This window comes from Pituophis catenifer, unplaced genomic scaffold (genome assembly GCF_029215685.1).
Source record: "Pituophis catenifer annectens isolate HBS135680 unplaced genomic scaffold, rPitCat1.0.hap2 SCAF_9, whole genome shotgun sequence".
Taxonomy (NCBI): Eukaryota; Metazoa; Chordata; class Lepidosauria; order Squamata; family Colubridae; genus Pituophis; species Pituophis catenifer.
The window spans coordinates 3,755,408-3,769,693 of NW_027256889.1; the positions used below are offsets into that span (position 1 = coordinate 3,755,408).

Genomic DNA, 14,286 nt, shown 5'->3' on the forward strand with positions numbered 1-14,286 from the left:
TACTTAACAACACTTTAGTCTGCTGTGCCACCAAGGCTCTAATGTTCCCCAACCTGTTCCCCAACCCAAATGCAACCCTGATGCGGCCCTCAATGAAATCAAGTTAGACACCTCCGCTCTAGTTGTACGTGTGTTTAAAAAAAAAACAGCACAAACGGGGGACATTTCCTTGCCTGGTTTCGAAGCATATGAAGGAAAGCTCCTCCTGCAGGCGTCTTTCGATTAGGAGGGGGGGGAAAAAAGACGAGTGTTTTATACTCTCCTGCCCCTCCCCAAACCATACAGGTAGTCCTCGCCTTACAACAGTTTGTTTAGTGAACGTTCGAAGTTACAACGGCAGTGAAAAAAAGTGACTGACGACCGTTTTCCACCCTTGTGACTCTTGCAGCCTCCCTGTGGTCATGTGATCAAAATTCTGACCCTCTGCAGCTGACTCATATTTACGACGGTTGCAGTGTCCCCGGGGGTGGCGGTGTGTCACGTGATCCCCTTTTGCGACCTGACAAGCGAAGTCAATGGGGAAGCCAGATTCACTTAACAACCTGTGTGACTAACTCTTAACACCTGCAGCAATTCACTTAACGACAAGAAAACTCATGAAATGGAACCAAACTCAATAATTAAGAAATGTCTCACTCGGCAACAGGAATCTTTGGCTCAATTGGGGTCGTAAGTCTGAGGACCTGTTATCGGAAGTACAGGTAGTCCTCGAGTTACGACCGTAATTGAGGCTCGGGATTATGGTTGTGGGTTTTGGTGGTCATGAGGGGGCCAACCACATGACTGGACCTGATTTTACTACCCTTTTTTTGGTGGTACTTGTAAAGTGAAGTGAGGCAGGCAGGTGGCCATAAAACAAACCTGTTTGCTATGAGGAGATTTTTCGCCAGAAACTAAAAAGCAAAGACAAAAATTTTCAGACAAAAATGTTGTAAATTATAGTCTTGTGACTGTGGGCTGGTTGCCGAGCGCCCACAATGATCGATGTGACCACCGAGGGAACATTCAAACTGAGCCTGGTGGCTCAGCAGACTAAAGCGCTGTTAAGATAACACCAGCTGCCTGCAATCACTGTAAGTTCAAATCTCGCCAAGGCTCAAGGTTGACTCAGCCTTCCATCCTTTCTAAGGTAGGTAAAATGAGGACCAGGATTGTGGGGGCAATAAGCTGACTTTGTATAAATATACAAAAGTATGAAGGCTATTGCTTAACACCTTGTAAGCCGCCCTGAGTGTCTGGCGGCATATAAATCAATTTTTTTTAAAAAAAACAAAAACTTGAAAACCAAATCCGTAAGACCCTTTTTCGGAATCTCTCATAATTTTGACGGTTCACTGAATAACCCGGTCGTAAGCCGAGGACTACCTACAGATGAATATGCTGAGCTCTTGCAGCCTCCCCTTTCTGGGGTAGCTGCTTCGATCTTGCAGAGAAATCCAGGTGGCTTCGTTGGCTGTGGATGTCGAAATTTATTTTAAGAGCTGCGACTCAAAAACAAAAACAAAAAAAAGTGACCGGACGCAAGTCTTGAGTCTCTGCCATAATCCGAGGCTCTCCTGTGCAAAGCAGGTCGCCCTTCAGACTTCGAAGGAATACGCGATAATGTCCGAGCAACGCAGGAGGGCTTCCCTCTGAATCCCCAGAGGGGTCTGAAGCTGAGAAACCTGGAAGTTCAGGATGTCGATGTCCGAGGCTCTGAATAAGGCCGTGACGTCCACCTTCTCGTACATGGCGAAGTTCACCGGCTGGCCAGCCATGGCCAAGAGGCTGCGTAAGTAGCGTTCCCGCAGGGCGACTCGTGCTTCTTGCTCCTGCTCCAGGTTAGCCGGGTCCTTGTACGCGCTGGAAGGCAGGCTGCCGGGCCCCAGAGCCTGGAAACGAGGGGAGTTGGGATCAAAAACCGCGGCTTGACCCATCGGGTCCACGGGGTAGGCGCAGGACAGCCACGGGCACCGTCATTGTCGATCCCTGCTTAAAAAGAAAGGAAAAAAAGAAGATAATGCAACTTCATTCGGAACTAAAGATTGTAAGCAACGGGAACTGATGCCCTCCAGATGTTTTAGATCTTGGGGGGGGGGGACTCCGACCTCGACAACTTTTAAGACTTGCGTCAACCCCGAAGCTGACCGGACCGAAGCCATCTTGGAGCTTCAGTGTTGCCACACTAGAGCTGAGGGATAGGGAGTGGGGGGTGGGGAGGGGATTAAGAGATAGTTGGGGTTTTGTAGTCAAAAATCAGAGGAAATCCTTTCATACTCGTCATTTGAAGGAGGTGTAGGGAGTATGAAAAGGTTTCCAGGGGGAAAAAATTGCAAACTACAGGATTCAGGTAACCCTGAGGGCGCAGATAAACCTCTAAGTGGCCTCAGTGACTCTCAAAAGAGCACTAACGACCAGATGACTGCAAGGAATAAAAATCCTTCCATTCTCCACCATTCAGTCAGAACTGAAGAAGCTTCTTGGATGAGAAGCGAAACGTCTTCAAGGAGAAACAGAGTCCAGTTCCCTTTTGAAAAAGCCCTTTTGGGACAGCCGTGACCTGGATGACTAAGAATCTCCATAGTTGGGTAGTTTAGAAATGTAGAGTCTGTCTGTTGGTCTAATTTTTTTTTAAAAAAATTGGTCTAGCTGGCAATCCTGCCTACCCGTCCAGCTCATCCTCTCTGCAATCTGCTGGGCACCACAGAGTTAACCTAGGCCGACGGCCTTGTAAACAGGAAGTGCAGCTGCACAAGGACGGCCTATTTTCCAACTCTGGATGGTGGCGGCACCAAGTTGACGCTTCCTTGCTGTGCCAACATCCCCTCCGGCAGGCAGCCAAGCCCAGGTCATCGGCAGAGAGGATGTTTTCCACAGTAAACGGGAGAAAGCGAGCAGCGGCCAAGGACAACGGCGGTCTCCGAGGGAAAGCGAGACGGTAATTGGGTGGGAAAAAAAACGACGATAGCAAGAGCACTCAAGGTTTTACAGAGACAGCCTGTTGCCCTCAACAATCTGGGTCCTCATTTTACCCACCTCGGGAGGACCAAAGGCTGAGTCAACCTCAAGCCAGTCAGGATCGAACTGCTGGCAGTTCGGCAGAGTTAGCCTGCAATGCTGCATTCTAACCACTGCGCCACCAGGGTTCACATGTAGACTAAAGAATCTTTTACATTAAACGCCCCAGCCTGAGCTTTAATGTTTGACCAGAGCCGTGTCTTCTCCAACTTTCTCCATCTTCCACAGAATTTGGGATTGCAAGGCCTTAGTTGTCACCAAGACACAAAATGACGACAATCCGGCCCATCAAAGGACCAACTCTCTCTATTTAAGGAGCAGAGGGCTTGATACAGCTTGACTGATGACCACAATTGAGCCCAAAATTTCTGTTGCTAAGCGAGACAGTTCTTGAGTTTTGCCTCATTTTACGACCTTTCTTGCCATAGTTGTTAAGCGAAGCACTGCAAAGTTAGTAACACTGTTGTTAAGTGAATCTGGCTTCCCCACTGACTTTGTCAGAAAGTCGCCAAAGGGGAATCACATGACCCCGGGACACTGCAACCGTCATAAATACGAGTCGGTTGCCAAGCTTCCGAATTTTAAACCGTGTATCCACGCAATAGTTGTAGCTGGCTGGAGAATTCTGGGAGTTGAAGTCCACAAGTCTTAACGCTGCCAAATTTGAAGACCTCTGATTTAGATTGTGATTTAAATTGACTTGATTTAAATCAAATCCACCCTGACATATACAAAACGGTCCACTCTGCTCTAACCAACTTGGGAATTCTTTCATTTATAAATTTAATATATATATATGCGCTCCCACAGAGAGGGCCTCCTCGGGGTGCCATCAGCCAAGCAATGCAGGCTGGTGACCCCCCAGGGGGAGGGCCTTCTCTGTGGGGGCTCCCATCCTCTGGAATCAACTGCCCCCAGAGATAAGGAGAATCCAAGACCTTCGTGCCTTCCGCTGTTCCCTTAAAACTTTCCTTTTTCAACAAGCAGGGCTGGCCTAACAAATCCTTTTAAATGATTTTAAATTTGTTTGTCTTTTTAAATTTTGGGCCAAATTGAGATATTTCCTTTTAATCTGTTCTTAATCTATGTATTATTATTTTAAATTATGGGTATCAATTCAGCCAAATTTATTTAATTCATTTTATTCGATTTTAAATTTTATATATGTATGTGTTTTATTTCATGGCTGTTCACCGCCCTGAGTCCTTCGGGAGTAGAGCGGTATATAAATTCAATAAAATAAATAAAATAAATAAATATTATGTATTATGTATTTATGTGTTTTTACTTGACTGTACACCGCCCTGAGTCCCTAGGGAGAAGGGCGGTATATAAATCTAAAGTAAAATAAATAAATAAATAAATAAATAAATATATATATATATATATATATATATATATATATATATATATATATATATGTGTGTGTGTGTGTGTGTGTGTGTGTGTGTGTGTGTGTGTGTGTATGTGTGTTTTTCTTCTAGCCAGGTTTTCCCTACGTAGCCAAGGTTTTTTTGTAGCTCCATATTATAATTCATATATAAATTTATTAAAAAACAAACAAAACAAACAAAAACAAACATTTCAAATGGGACCTGGCTTGCCACCGAAAACATCTGTAGAGCTTTGCTGGGCCTGAGGAACTCTTCCCCTAAGCTAAAGGATAAATTATAAAGATAAAGCTTGCCCTGGGCTAAAGGATAATTAATGGGTTTTCATGTCCAGAAAATTATCCCAAAAGGGAGTTAAGCACTCCTGGCGTGTAATTCAGCCCTGAGGGGCAGCTGAGCTAGAGTGACCTCCCTCTGTTCCGTTGACCCTCTGGAGATGTGGCTGAACAACAGCAGGCCTGGCTGAACCCACAGGCACCGGGAAATATCACGTAGGCCCGTTATGCGCGAGCAAAATATTTTCCAGCTTTTGCTTTGAGACACAGCCGGGTTTCTGGGACGAAAAGCTCCAGGTTTAAGTCTCAGGGGAGACAACCCCCACCCCCCCCACTCCCCAGTCTCTGGTCAGACAACATTCCTGCGTGGTGTGTTTGTTCCAAAAGGCTTGCGCTGGCTGAAGGCCTCTCGTTTTCCTCTTCTGTTTATGCCCTTGTTTATGCGCTCTTTCCACAGACGGCTCATTCTCCGAGTGTGTTGTCTGGCAGGAGAGGAAGTTCCTGGCCGCTGGAAGCCCTCTCCAACCGGCCTGATAAGAACCCGGCTCGGACCTGCTGCACTCCTGGGCAAGGGGCCAGGTTGTGTGTAGGGGAGGGTTATTATTATTCTTTTTTTTTTGGCGAGGCTGGCTCGGGTTGCGATGTGGGCTTCTGATGGAATGTGACCCGCGATGGACCAACGTTAAAGAAACAGCCGTGGGTTTCGACATAAAAGGCGGCGTTGATTTGGGGGTCGCTCTGCAGGGCTAACGGGAGAGACCCATCCAGGGACAGAGGACAAGGGCTTCTAGATATATGTGACAAAAGCCCATATAGTGAGATCCATGGTGCTCTCCAAGCTTGGTGGCTTTCTTGCGGACATCTCATTACCGAGCTTGGGAACGTCATCAGTGCAAGAAGCAAATGGGATTTGTGTAGTGGAGGAGGAGAGGACGACGACGGTGGGGATCCTCGGTGCTCTCTAAGCTTGTTTTCTTGCAGACGTTTCATTACCAAACTAGGTAACATCATCCGTGCTTGAAGGATGTGGGGCTTGCGCTCTGTAAATCCTGTAAACATAGCACTGGTGATGTAACCCAGTTGGGCAATGAAACGTCTGCAAGAAAACCACCATGCATAGAGAGCACCGAGGACCTCAAGGTCCTCTTCTTCCACTTGGAAGTTGGGGAATTCTGGGAGTTGAAGTCCACCCACCTTAAAGTTGCAAAAAGGTTGAGAAACACTGGTCTACGCACTGCTCTAAGAAATGTTTCACTACCAGAATCCTCATTTTTGGTCATAATCTAGGCCAGTGTTTCCCAAACTTGGCTATTTTAAGATGCATGGACTTCAATTCCCAGAATTCCCCAACCAGTATGCCTGGTTGAGGAATTCTGGGAGTTGAAGTCCATACATCTTCAAAGGGTCAAGTTTGGGAAACACTGATCTAGGCCCATGATGGCGAATCTATGGCACGCGTGCCACAAGTGGCACATGTAGCCATATCAGTGGACACGCATGCATGCACTGGCCAGCTGATTTTTGGGCCTTCTGGGCCCACCAGAAGTCCCAACTTCCGGTGGGACTGGAAGGCCCGTTTTTTGCTGTCCCCAGCCTCCAGAGCCTCCAGAGGAGCTCCGGGGGGTGGGGGGGGGTAGGAAAGGCTGTTTTCGCCCTCCCCAGGCTGCTGGTAAGGCTCTGGAGCCAGGTAAGAGAGAAAAATGGGCCTACTGGGCCATCGCATGTCAGGAGTGAGGTGGGGGGGGTCTGCGCAGATGCACGGGGGCAGGGCGCATAGAATTATGGGTGCAGGCATGCACGCGCGTGATCCCTCCTCCTGGCACGCAATGGCAAAAAGGTTAGCCATCACTGATCTAGGCCATGGGGGCTAAAGTACAAGGGCTTTGCAGAATGAGCCCCAACACAAGTTCACACGATGACATCTGAATACGGCCCAGTGTTAGCAAGGCCTTCTGAATATTTGCCCAAGGGGGATTGTGGGAAAAGGGGCAGTTAGCTCCCTTCTGTGTTTGATGCTATCTGGGAAACAGATCTTCTTCCACATCTGGGCCCAACCGACGGCACACGGGGCTTCTCCAGCAGTGGCCAAAGAGCCGCTGTGGTGTTACTGCAGAGTGCAAAAGAAGCGACAACTTTCAACCACTTGTTTGTTCTGGCTCCGGCCACTTGCCTGGCTGACCTCACATCCTGAGAGCAGGGAGACCGGCACCTCCACCGGCAGGATGGGCACAGCCCAGGCAATCTGAGCGACTGCCGGGACCTGCTTTCTCTCACTTGAAGAGGACGAGGCAGGAAGGTGGACGGGGAATGCCAAGGAGACTCGCTCTGCCCCTGAGGTCTCCAGGTGGGTTTCCTGCTATGGGGGACCCAGAAGAGCTGGGATAAACCTTGAAGAGCAAGCGGAGAAGGGAAGGCCATTAAGTGTGGAAAGGAACATGGATTCTTGCCGAGAACTTCAACTTTTGCAAGTAAGTCCTCCTTCAGGGTAGGGGGCTGGTAGGCAAAAAGGAAGGACTACAAAAACAATGCTCCTTTTTTTTACTTAGCTGGCGTTTGGGAGTAGTACAACCAGTCCTCAACTTACAACAATTTCTATTGCTACGCGAGACAGAGGGTCAAATTGAGTTTGGTTCCATTTTACGACCTTCCTTGCCGCAGTCGTTGAGCAAATCACTGCAACTGCTCAATTAGTAACACCGGTTGTTAAATGGATCTGGCTTCCCTGTTGATTTTGTTTTGTCAGAAGGTCCCAAAAGGGGATCACGTGAACCCGGGACACTGCAGCTGTTCAGAAAAGGGAGCCGGTTGCCAGGTGTCTAAATTTTGATCGCGTCACTCTGGGGGGGCTGCAATGGTCCTAAGTATGAAAAATGGTCCTAAATCACATTTTTTCCCATTGCCGTTGTAATTACGAACAGCCACCAAACAAACTGTTGTAAATTGAGGAATCCTTGTACAGGTGACAGGTATCTTTGTGGGTGTTGTTATATACCTAACTGATCTAAGACCTTGTGGAAACCTTTTTGGGAAAGCGTATTTTTGAGGTTTGATGGCTAATACCACCACCTTTTTTTGGGGGGGGGGGAGTTTCAAGATAATCCTATTCCACTGCTGGAATGGCCTGGAAATAGCCCAGACCTTCACCCAATTGAAAATCTATGGAGCCGACTAAAGAAACTTGTTAGTCAGAAGCAACCCAGCAATAAAACCCAGTTAATAGAAGCCATCATTAAATCTTGGTTTCATATTATAACAGCTGCAGAACTCAAGGACTTGGCTCACTCCATGGGAAGACGTTGTAAGGCCGTCATTCATGCTAAAGGTTACCCAACGAAGGATTAACTGACATGGGGATCATTTTTGTATATCTCGTTTTTTCTACCTGTTTCATTTCTCTTCTTTATAGTGTAACTGCTATTCTAATACCAAATCCTTCATAAAAGTTATTGCATTACATTCTTGATTAAATTATGTTTCCACTGATATATAATTTTAGGGTACTACTCCAAAAAAAAGTGGTGTTATTGGCTAGTTTTAGAAAATACACTTTCCCCAAAAGGTTTTCACAATTTTGCCCACTACTGTTTTACTGTTTGTATGTACACTGTGAGCTTCTGCACTGGAGACAAATTCCTTGTGTGTCCAATCACACCTGGCCAATAAAGAATTCTATATATTTTCTTTTGAGAAGTGGGCACGGAGAATTTCATTTTTTAATGTGTGCCAGCGAGTTCACAGAAAAAAAGTGACAATAAAGCTTATGCTATATTTATCCATCATTCTCTCTCTCTCTCTCTCTCCTCCCTCACCTGCCCCAACGTCTCCAGTTCCACAATGGTTTCTGGTAACTTGCCTGTTTGGGTGATTTTACTTGTAACTCTTGCCTTCTGGGCATCCGAGAGCCTCCAGATGGCATCGCCAGGCACTGCTGAGCCCACAAGCAAACCCATCCCGGAGCAGCTTCCCATCCAAACCTTCCAAACCGTTCTGTTGAAACGGCTGGGCTTGCAAAGGCGGCCGGACCCCAAACCCAAACTGCTGGTCCCCCAGTACCTGCTGGATTTATACCGATTTTCCTCGAGACAGCTTCCAGCCTCTCCGAAGGACACCGAGCAACCCTTTCTGGAAGGCCGAGCAGCAGCAGCCAACACCGTGCGCGCCTTCCATCATGTTGGTGAGACCCTTGCTCCATTCCTCTCCTTAACCGGGGCCGAGGGAGAAGCGGAGAAAGAAAGGCTAGGTCTCTTTGGGAACCGCGGATCAAAGATTAAGGTGGTGGCAGGAAGCAGCACGTATAAAACTCTGAGAAAAAGAGCCGATGGGTAGAAAGCCACAAACATCACAAGCCAATGGGGCTGCTTAAGTGGGATGGACTTAGCTCAATGGATAGAACCCAACTTGGCATGCTAAAGATCCCAGGGGGCGAATCACCAGCTACCTCCAGGCCAAAAGCTTTAGGAGACAGATCCTTCTTAAGAATCTGCAGCCAGGAAAACAGAGAGAGCCAAGCTAGGCAGACCTTCAGCCTGACTTCTTCTGACTCTTTTAAATATTCCGTGGCAGACTCACCAAACCTCACGATCCAAAATTAGAAAGATTTAATAGAATGAATGAGCTGGAAGGGGCCTTGGAGGTCTTCTAGTTCAGCCCCCTACTCAAGCAGGAGAACTTATACCAGGGGTCCCCAAACTTGGAATCTTTAAGACTTGTGGACTTCAACTCCCAGAATTCGAAGTCCACAAGTCTTAAAGCAGCCACGTTTGAAGACCTCTGACTTATACCATTTTAGATAAGTGACTGTTTAGTCTAGACTCTTAAAAACCTCCAGTGATGGAGCGCCCACAACTTCTGGTGGCAAGCTGTTCCACTGGTTAATTGTCCTGTTAGGAAGTTTCTCCTTAATTCTAGGTTGCTTCTCTCCTTGATTCGTTTTCATCCATTGTTTCTTGTACTGCCTTCTGGTGCTTTGGAGAATAATTTCACCCTCTCCTCTTTGTGGCAGCCCCTCAAATACTGGAATACTGCTATCGTGTCACCCCTAATTCTCCTTTTCTCTAGACTAGCCAAACTCAAATCCTGCAGTCGTTCTTCCTATGTGTTTCAAGTCTCCAGGCCTTTGATCATCTTAGTCGCTCTTCTCTGAACTTTTTCCAAAGTCGCGACATCTTTTTTGGTAGAATGGCGACCAAAATTGGTTGCAGTATTCCAGGTGTGGCCTTACTAGTAGCGGTCGGTAATACTTCACGTGGTATCAATCAGCCAAATGCCTAAGCGCGTCCCCAAGAGGAAAAACAAAGCCCAGCGGCCTTTTGAAAAAGCACCTTTGGGGCAACCAGGACCTGAATGACTGAACATTTCCACAGACATTTTAGCTTCCCCAACAGTTATCTATGGAAGTTGCTGTATTTTGTTGTTGCTGTTTATTCTCGAAAACAGGGGGGGGGGGGGGGGGGCGGGGTGAGGGTTTTTTTGCTTTCACTGCTGAGGTGAGAACTGGACTAAAAGTCATTAATTTGGATTCTGGTGCCATCTATGGAGCAAGGAAAGCAATTGTCTCCCCAAAGATTGGTTGACTGCCAATTTCAGTAGCTAAAATATTCTCCAGTTCAGAGAAGAGAGAGCGTGTTGCACTGGCAGCTTCCTTGTGTGGTTGTTGTTTTAAAACCACAGGAGGAAGTGGCCGGTCTAACACGATAGCCATAAAAGTAAACGTTGTTGTGTTCTGAGCTTGCTCCAAAACTTTCGTTTCTTCTTAAGGCAAAAGCATCGAGGCTTAAATATAATTGGCTTTGGATCCCATTCTAGCTACCCAAATCAACCTTCCCCTTATGGCAGGGGGAACGTTTATTTATTTATTGGTTCGATTTATATGCCGCCGTTTTCCGGAGACTCAGGGCGGCTTACAATGCGTTAAGCAATAGCCTTCATACTTTTTTGTATATACCTGCTTAGTAGGGCTTTTGCCCCCCCCCCCCCAAAGCAGTGTTCTTTTTTATACAAAGTCAGCTTATTGCCCCCACAATCCGGGTCCTCATTTTATCTCCCTCGAAAGGATGGAAGGCTGAGTCAACCTGGAGCCTGGTGAGATTTGAACTTGCAGTAATTGCAGGCAGCTGGTGTTACTTAACAGCACTTTAGTCTGCTGCGCCACCAAGGCTCTAATGTTCCCCAACCTGTGGGCCGTGGGGGCTTTGCAACTGGCCCGTGCAACTCAACGGCTGCTGAGCGTGTGCACATGCTCACTTACACGAGCAGTGGGTGAGCACATGTGCGCTCTGTTTCAGTGAGTGGAAGGCGCGAACCATTCCTCTGCCCACCACCAGTCCGCAAAGCCGGAAAAGTTGGGGAACTCTGCCTTATGGAACCAAAGATTAAACTTCTATTTTAAAGGCAATTCAGTAGTTCTCGACTTACAATCATTTATTCAGTGACCGTTCGTAGTTACAATAGCAGGGGAAAAAAGTGACTTCACACTTATGTCTGTTGCAGCCTCCCCATAATCATTACGGGATCAAAATTCAAGCCCTTGACAACTGGCTCGTATATATGACGGTCTTTGCAGCGTGCTGGGGTCTCACGTGACCACTTTTGTAACCTTCCCAGCTGGCTTCCAACAAGCCAAGTCAATGGGGGTGGGGGGGGTGGGGAGCCTGAGTTACTTAACAGCCTCATGATTCGCTTAACAACCGCGGCGATCTGTTTAACAACTGTGGTAAAAAGGTTGTAAAAGGAGGCACAACTCCACTTAACAACTGTCTTTGCTTAGCAAAGGAAATGCAAAGCTCCGGTGTGGTCGTAAGTCGAGGACTACCTGAATGTGCTGTATTCTAGATAGAAATGACAAGGAAGGGGGCGGGGGTGTCCCCAGGCCACACTTGTGAGCTTCCCAGACATTTCTGGGAAGCTCACAATTTATGTATTTTATGTTCTATTGGGTTTGTTTTTATTTGTTGTGAGCCGCCCTGAGTCCTACAGAGATAGGGCGGCATACAAATTATATTAAATAAATAAATAAATAAATAAATAAATAAATAAATAAATAAATAAATAAATAAATTTCTGGTTGGCTGGAGAAGAACATAAGCAACAGGGCAACAGCAGTTATTTGATTCGAATTGTCCGTCCCAATTCTTCTTTACTTCTGCTCATTTTTTCCACATTTAGAGGATTCGGCTCGTGTCTCTGAAGGCGCAGGAAATTCGTTCTACTTCCTGTTCAACCTCACTGTGCTGCCCTTGGAGGAGGAGCTGACGGCCCTTGAGTTGCGTCTCTATCACTCCCCTAAGGAAAGCCAGGGCTTATACATCCACGTTTACCACGCCGTGGATCCCCCACCGGTGGCCCCAAACAAGAGCCGGCTCCTCACGTGCAAATTTGTGATGCCCAGCCAGCCCAAATGGGTGAGTTTTGATGTGACGGCTGCTTTCCAGAAATCAAGAGAACGGAAGCGTAACCTGGGGCTTCTGGTCGAGGTGCAGCCTTCGAACCGCAGCCAAGATCTTCCGCGCCAACAGATTCCCCTCCGTGCAAGGCGCTCTCCCCGGCCAAGAGGAAGCTCAGTGGACTCTCGAAAGGCCTTTACTGGTCACCTACAGCCATGACCAAAGAGGGCAACCTCTGACCCACAGAAAAAGGCAAAGCAGAAGTCGCCCCGTTAGAGGCAGAGGAGCGACTAAAGTCCCGGCCTCCACCAGGAAGCACAAGGGCTTGAGGCCGAAGACAAAAAGCAGCGCCAGGTGCAAAAGGCACCGCCTCTTTGTGGATTTCAAGGCAGTGGGGTGGAACGACTGGATCATTGCTCCTAGTGGCTACCATGCTTTCTACTGCTCGGGGGACTGTCGCTTCCCGCTGGCTGACCACATGAACTCTTCCAGCCATGCTGTGGTGCAGACCATCCTGAACTCGGTGAACTCCAAAGTGCCCAAGGCGTGCTGTGTCCCTACGGAGCTCAGCCCCATTGCTATGCTTTACCTAGACCAGAACGAGATGGTCGTCCTCAAGACCTACCAAGACATGGTGGTGGAAGGATGCGGGTGCCGCTAGAAGCCGAAGTGCACAGGATGGTCTTTTCTCAGTATTAAAACTAGGTGGGGTGGGAGAAGGTCTCTCAGTAAAAGTGACGATGGACAATAAAGTCGGGCCTGTCAAAGGCATTTCACGAATTATTGCAAAAGGATGGGAGGGTCAGTACAAGATTACTGCAGACAAGGAGCTAAATAGTATCTTCCCCCCTAATTTATTTCCAAAGACCAAATTTGCAGATGATACTAAGCTGGCAGGAATAGCTAAGATAGGCTCAAAATCCAGATAGATGTTGACAGACTGGAATGCTGGGACCTATCTAACAAAATGAAATTCAGTGTAGAGTCCTACACTTAGGCAAGGAAAACCAAAAGTACATGTATAGACTGGGTGAAATCAGGCTTAATAGCAGTAACTCTGAGAGGGATCTTGGAGTCTTAGTGGACAACCTAAGTTAAATATGAGCCAACAGTGTTCAGCGGCAGCCAAAAGAGCCAATGCAATCCTAAATTGCATTAACAGAGGGATACAAAGATCAAGGGATGTATTAATACCACTCTGTAAATCCTTAGTAAGACCACACCTAGAATACTGCATCCAGTTTTGGTCACCACACTATAAAAAAAGATGTTGAGACTCTAGAAAAAGTGCAGAGGAGAGCAACCAGGATGATGAGGGGACTGGAGGCTAAAACATATGGACAGTTGCAGGATCTGGGCATGGCTAGTCTAGTGAAGAGAAGGACCAGGGACACATGATAGCATCTTCCAATATTTGAGGGGCTGCCACAGAGAGGAAGGGGGTCAAGCTATTCTCCAAGGCACCTGAAGGCCAGACATGGAATAGTGGATAGAAACTGAACAAGGAGAGATTCAACCTAGAAATAAGGAGAAATTTTCTGACAGTGAGATCAACCAGTGGAACAGCTTGCCTTCGGAAATTGTGGGAGCTTCATCACTTGAGACTTTTCTTGAACTGCCATTTGTTAGAAATGGTGTAGGTTCTCCTGCTTGGGGGGGGGGGGTTGGCCTATAGATGATCTACAAGGTCCCTTCCAACTCTGTTAATCAGCAAGAGCTCTAGGTTTTTACAATGGTATCTTCCCACAAGGGCCACATTCTGCAGGCCTCTGTTGAAAACAGCAAGGCCATTGCAATTAATCTCATGAGCGAGCAACGATCATTTGTGCCTGCCACCTTGTAATGCAACAATCGGTCAACAACCACTCTAACTCTTTATCACTTTCAGCTAGCAGGGACTATGGGAGCTGTAGCTCAAAACAACTGGGACGCATGAAATTATCTGTCCCTTATTAACGAGTAACTAGATATTCTTATAGACATGATAGCCATCAGATGAAAAATAAATGAAATATTTATCAAGCCTATCACAGTAATAGAGCCCAGGTCAAAATTAAGACATGCTGAAACTAAGAGCAAATGTACATAACTCAAGAGAAAGGTATCCGTGAAATGATCATTCAATAATACTTCGTTTTCTGTATTTACATCCGCTTCGTAGCTTTGGAGAGTTTCTCCAGTCAAAATGTTGTTTTAATCAGAATAATGAAGGCAAATATTTGGCACATAAGTTTCTTAAGA

The 14,286-nt window shown here is 46.9% G+C and overlaps 2 protein-coding genes across 2 annotated transcripts; one reads left to right on the forward strand and one right to left on the reverse strand.

The window, feature by feature from the left end:
* Window positions 1-1,454: 1,454 nt before the first annotated feature.
* On the reverse strand, window positions 1,455-1,966 carry GEMIN7 (gem nuclear organelle associated protein 7). The gene is given in 2 exon segments (XM_070949346.1): window positions 1,455-1,898; window positions 1,900-1,966. Coding segments are annotated over 2 exon segments (381 nt in total). The 5' UTR covers window positions 1,960-1,966; the 3' UTR covers window positions 1,455-1,577.
* Window positions 1,967-8,497: 6,531 nt separating this feature from the next.
* On the forward strand, window positions 8,498-12,754 carry LOC139320872 (bone morphogenetic protein 2-like). Its single transcript, XM_070949347.1, is given in 3 exon segments — window positions 8,498-8,837; window positions 11,828-12,201; window positions 12,203-12,754. Coding segments are annotated over 3 exon segments (1,218 nt in total). The 3' UTR covers window positions 12,707-12,754.
* The last annotated feature ends 1,532 nt before the right edge of the window (window positions 12,755-14,286 follow it).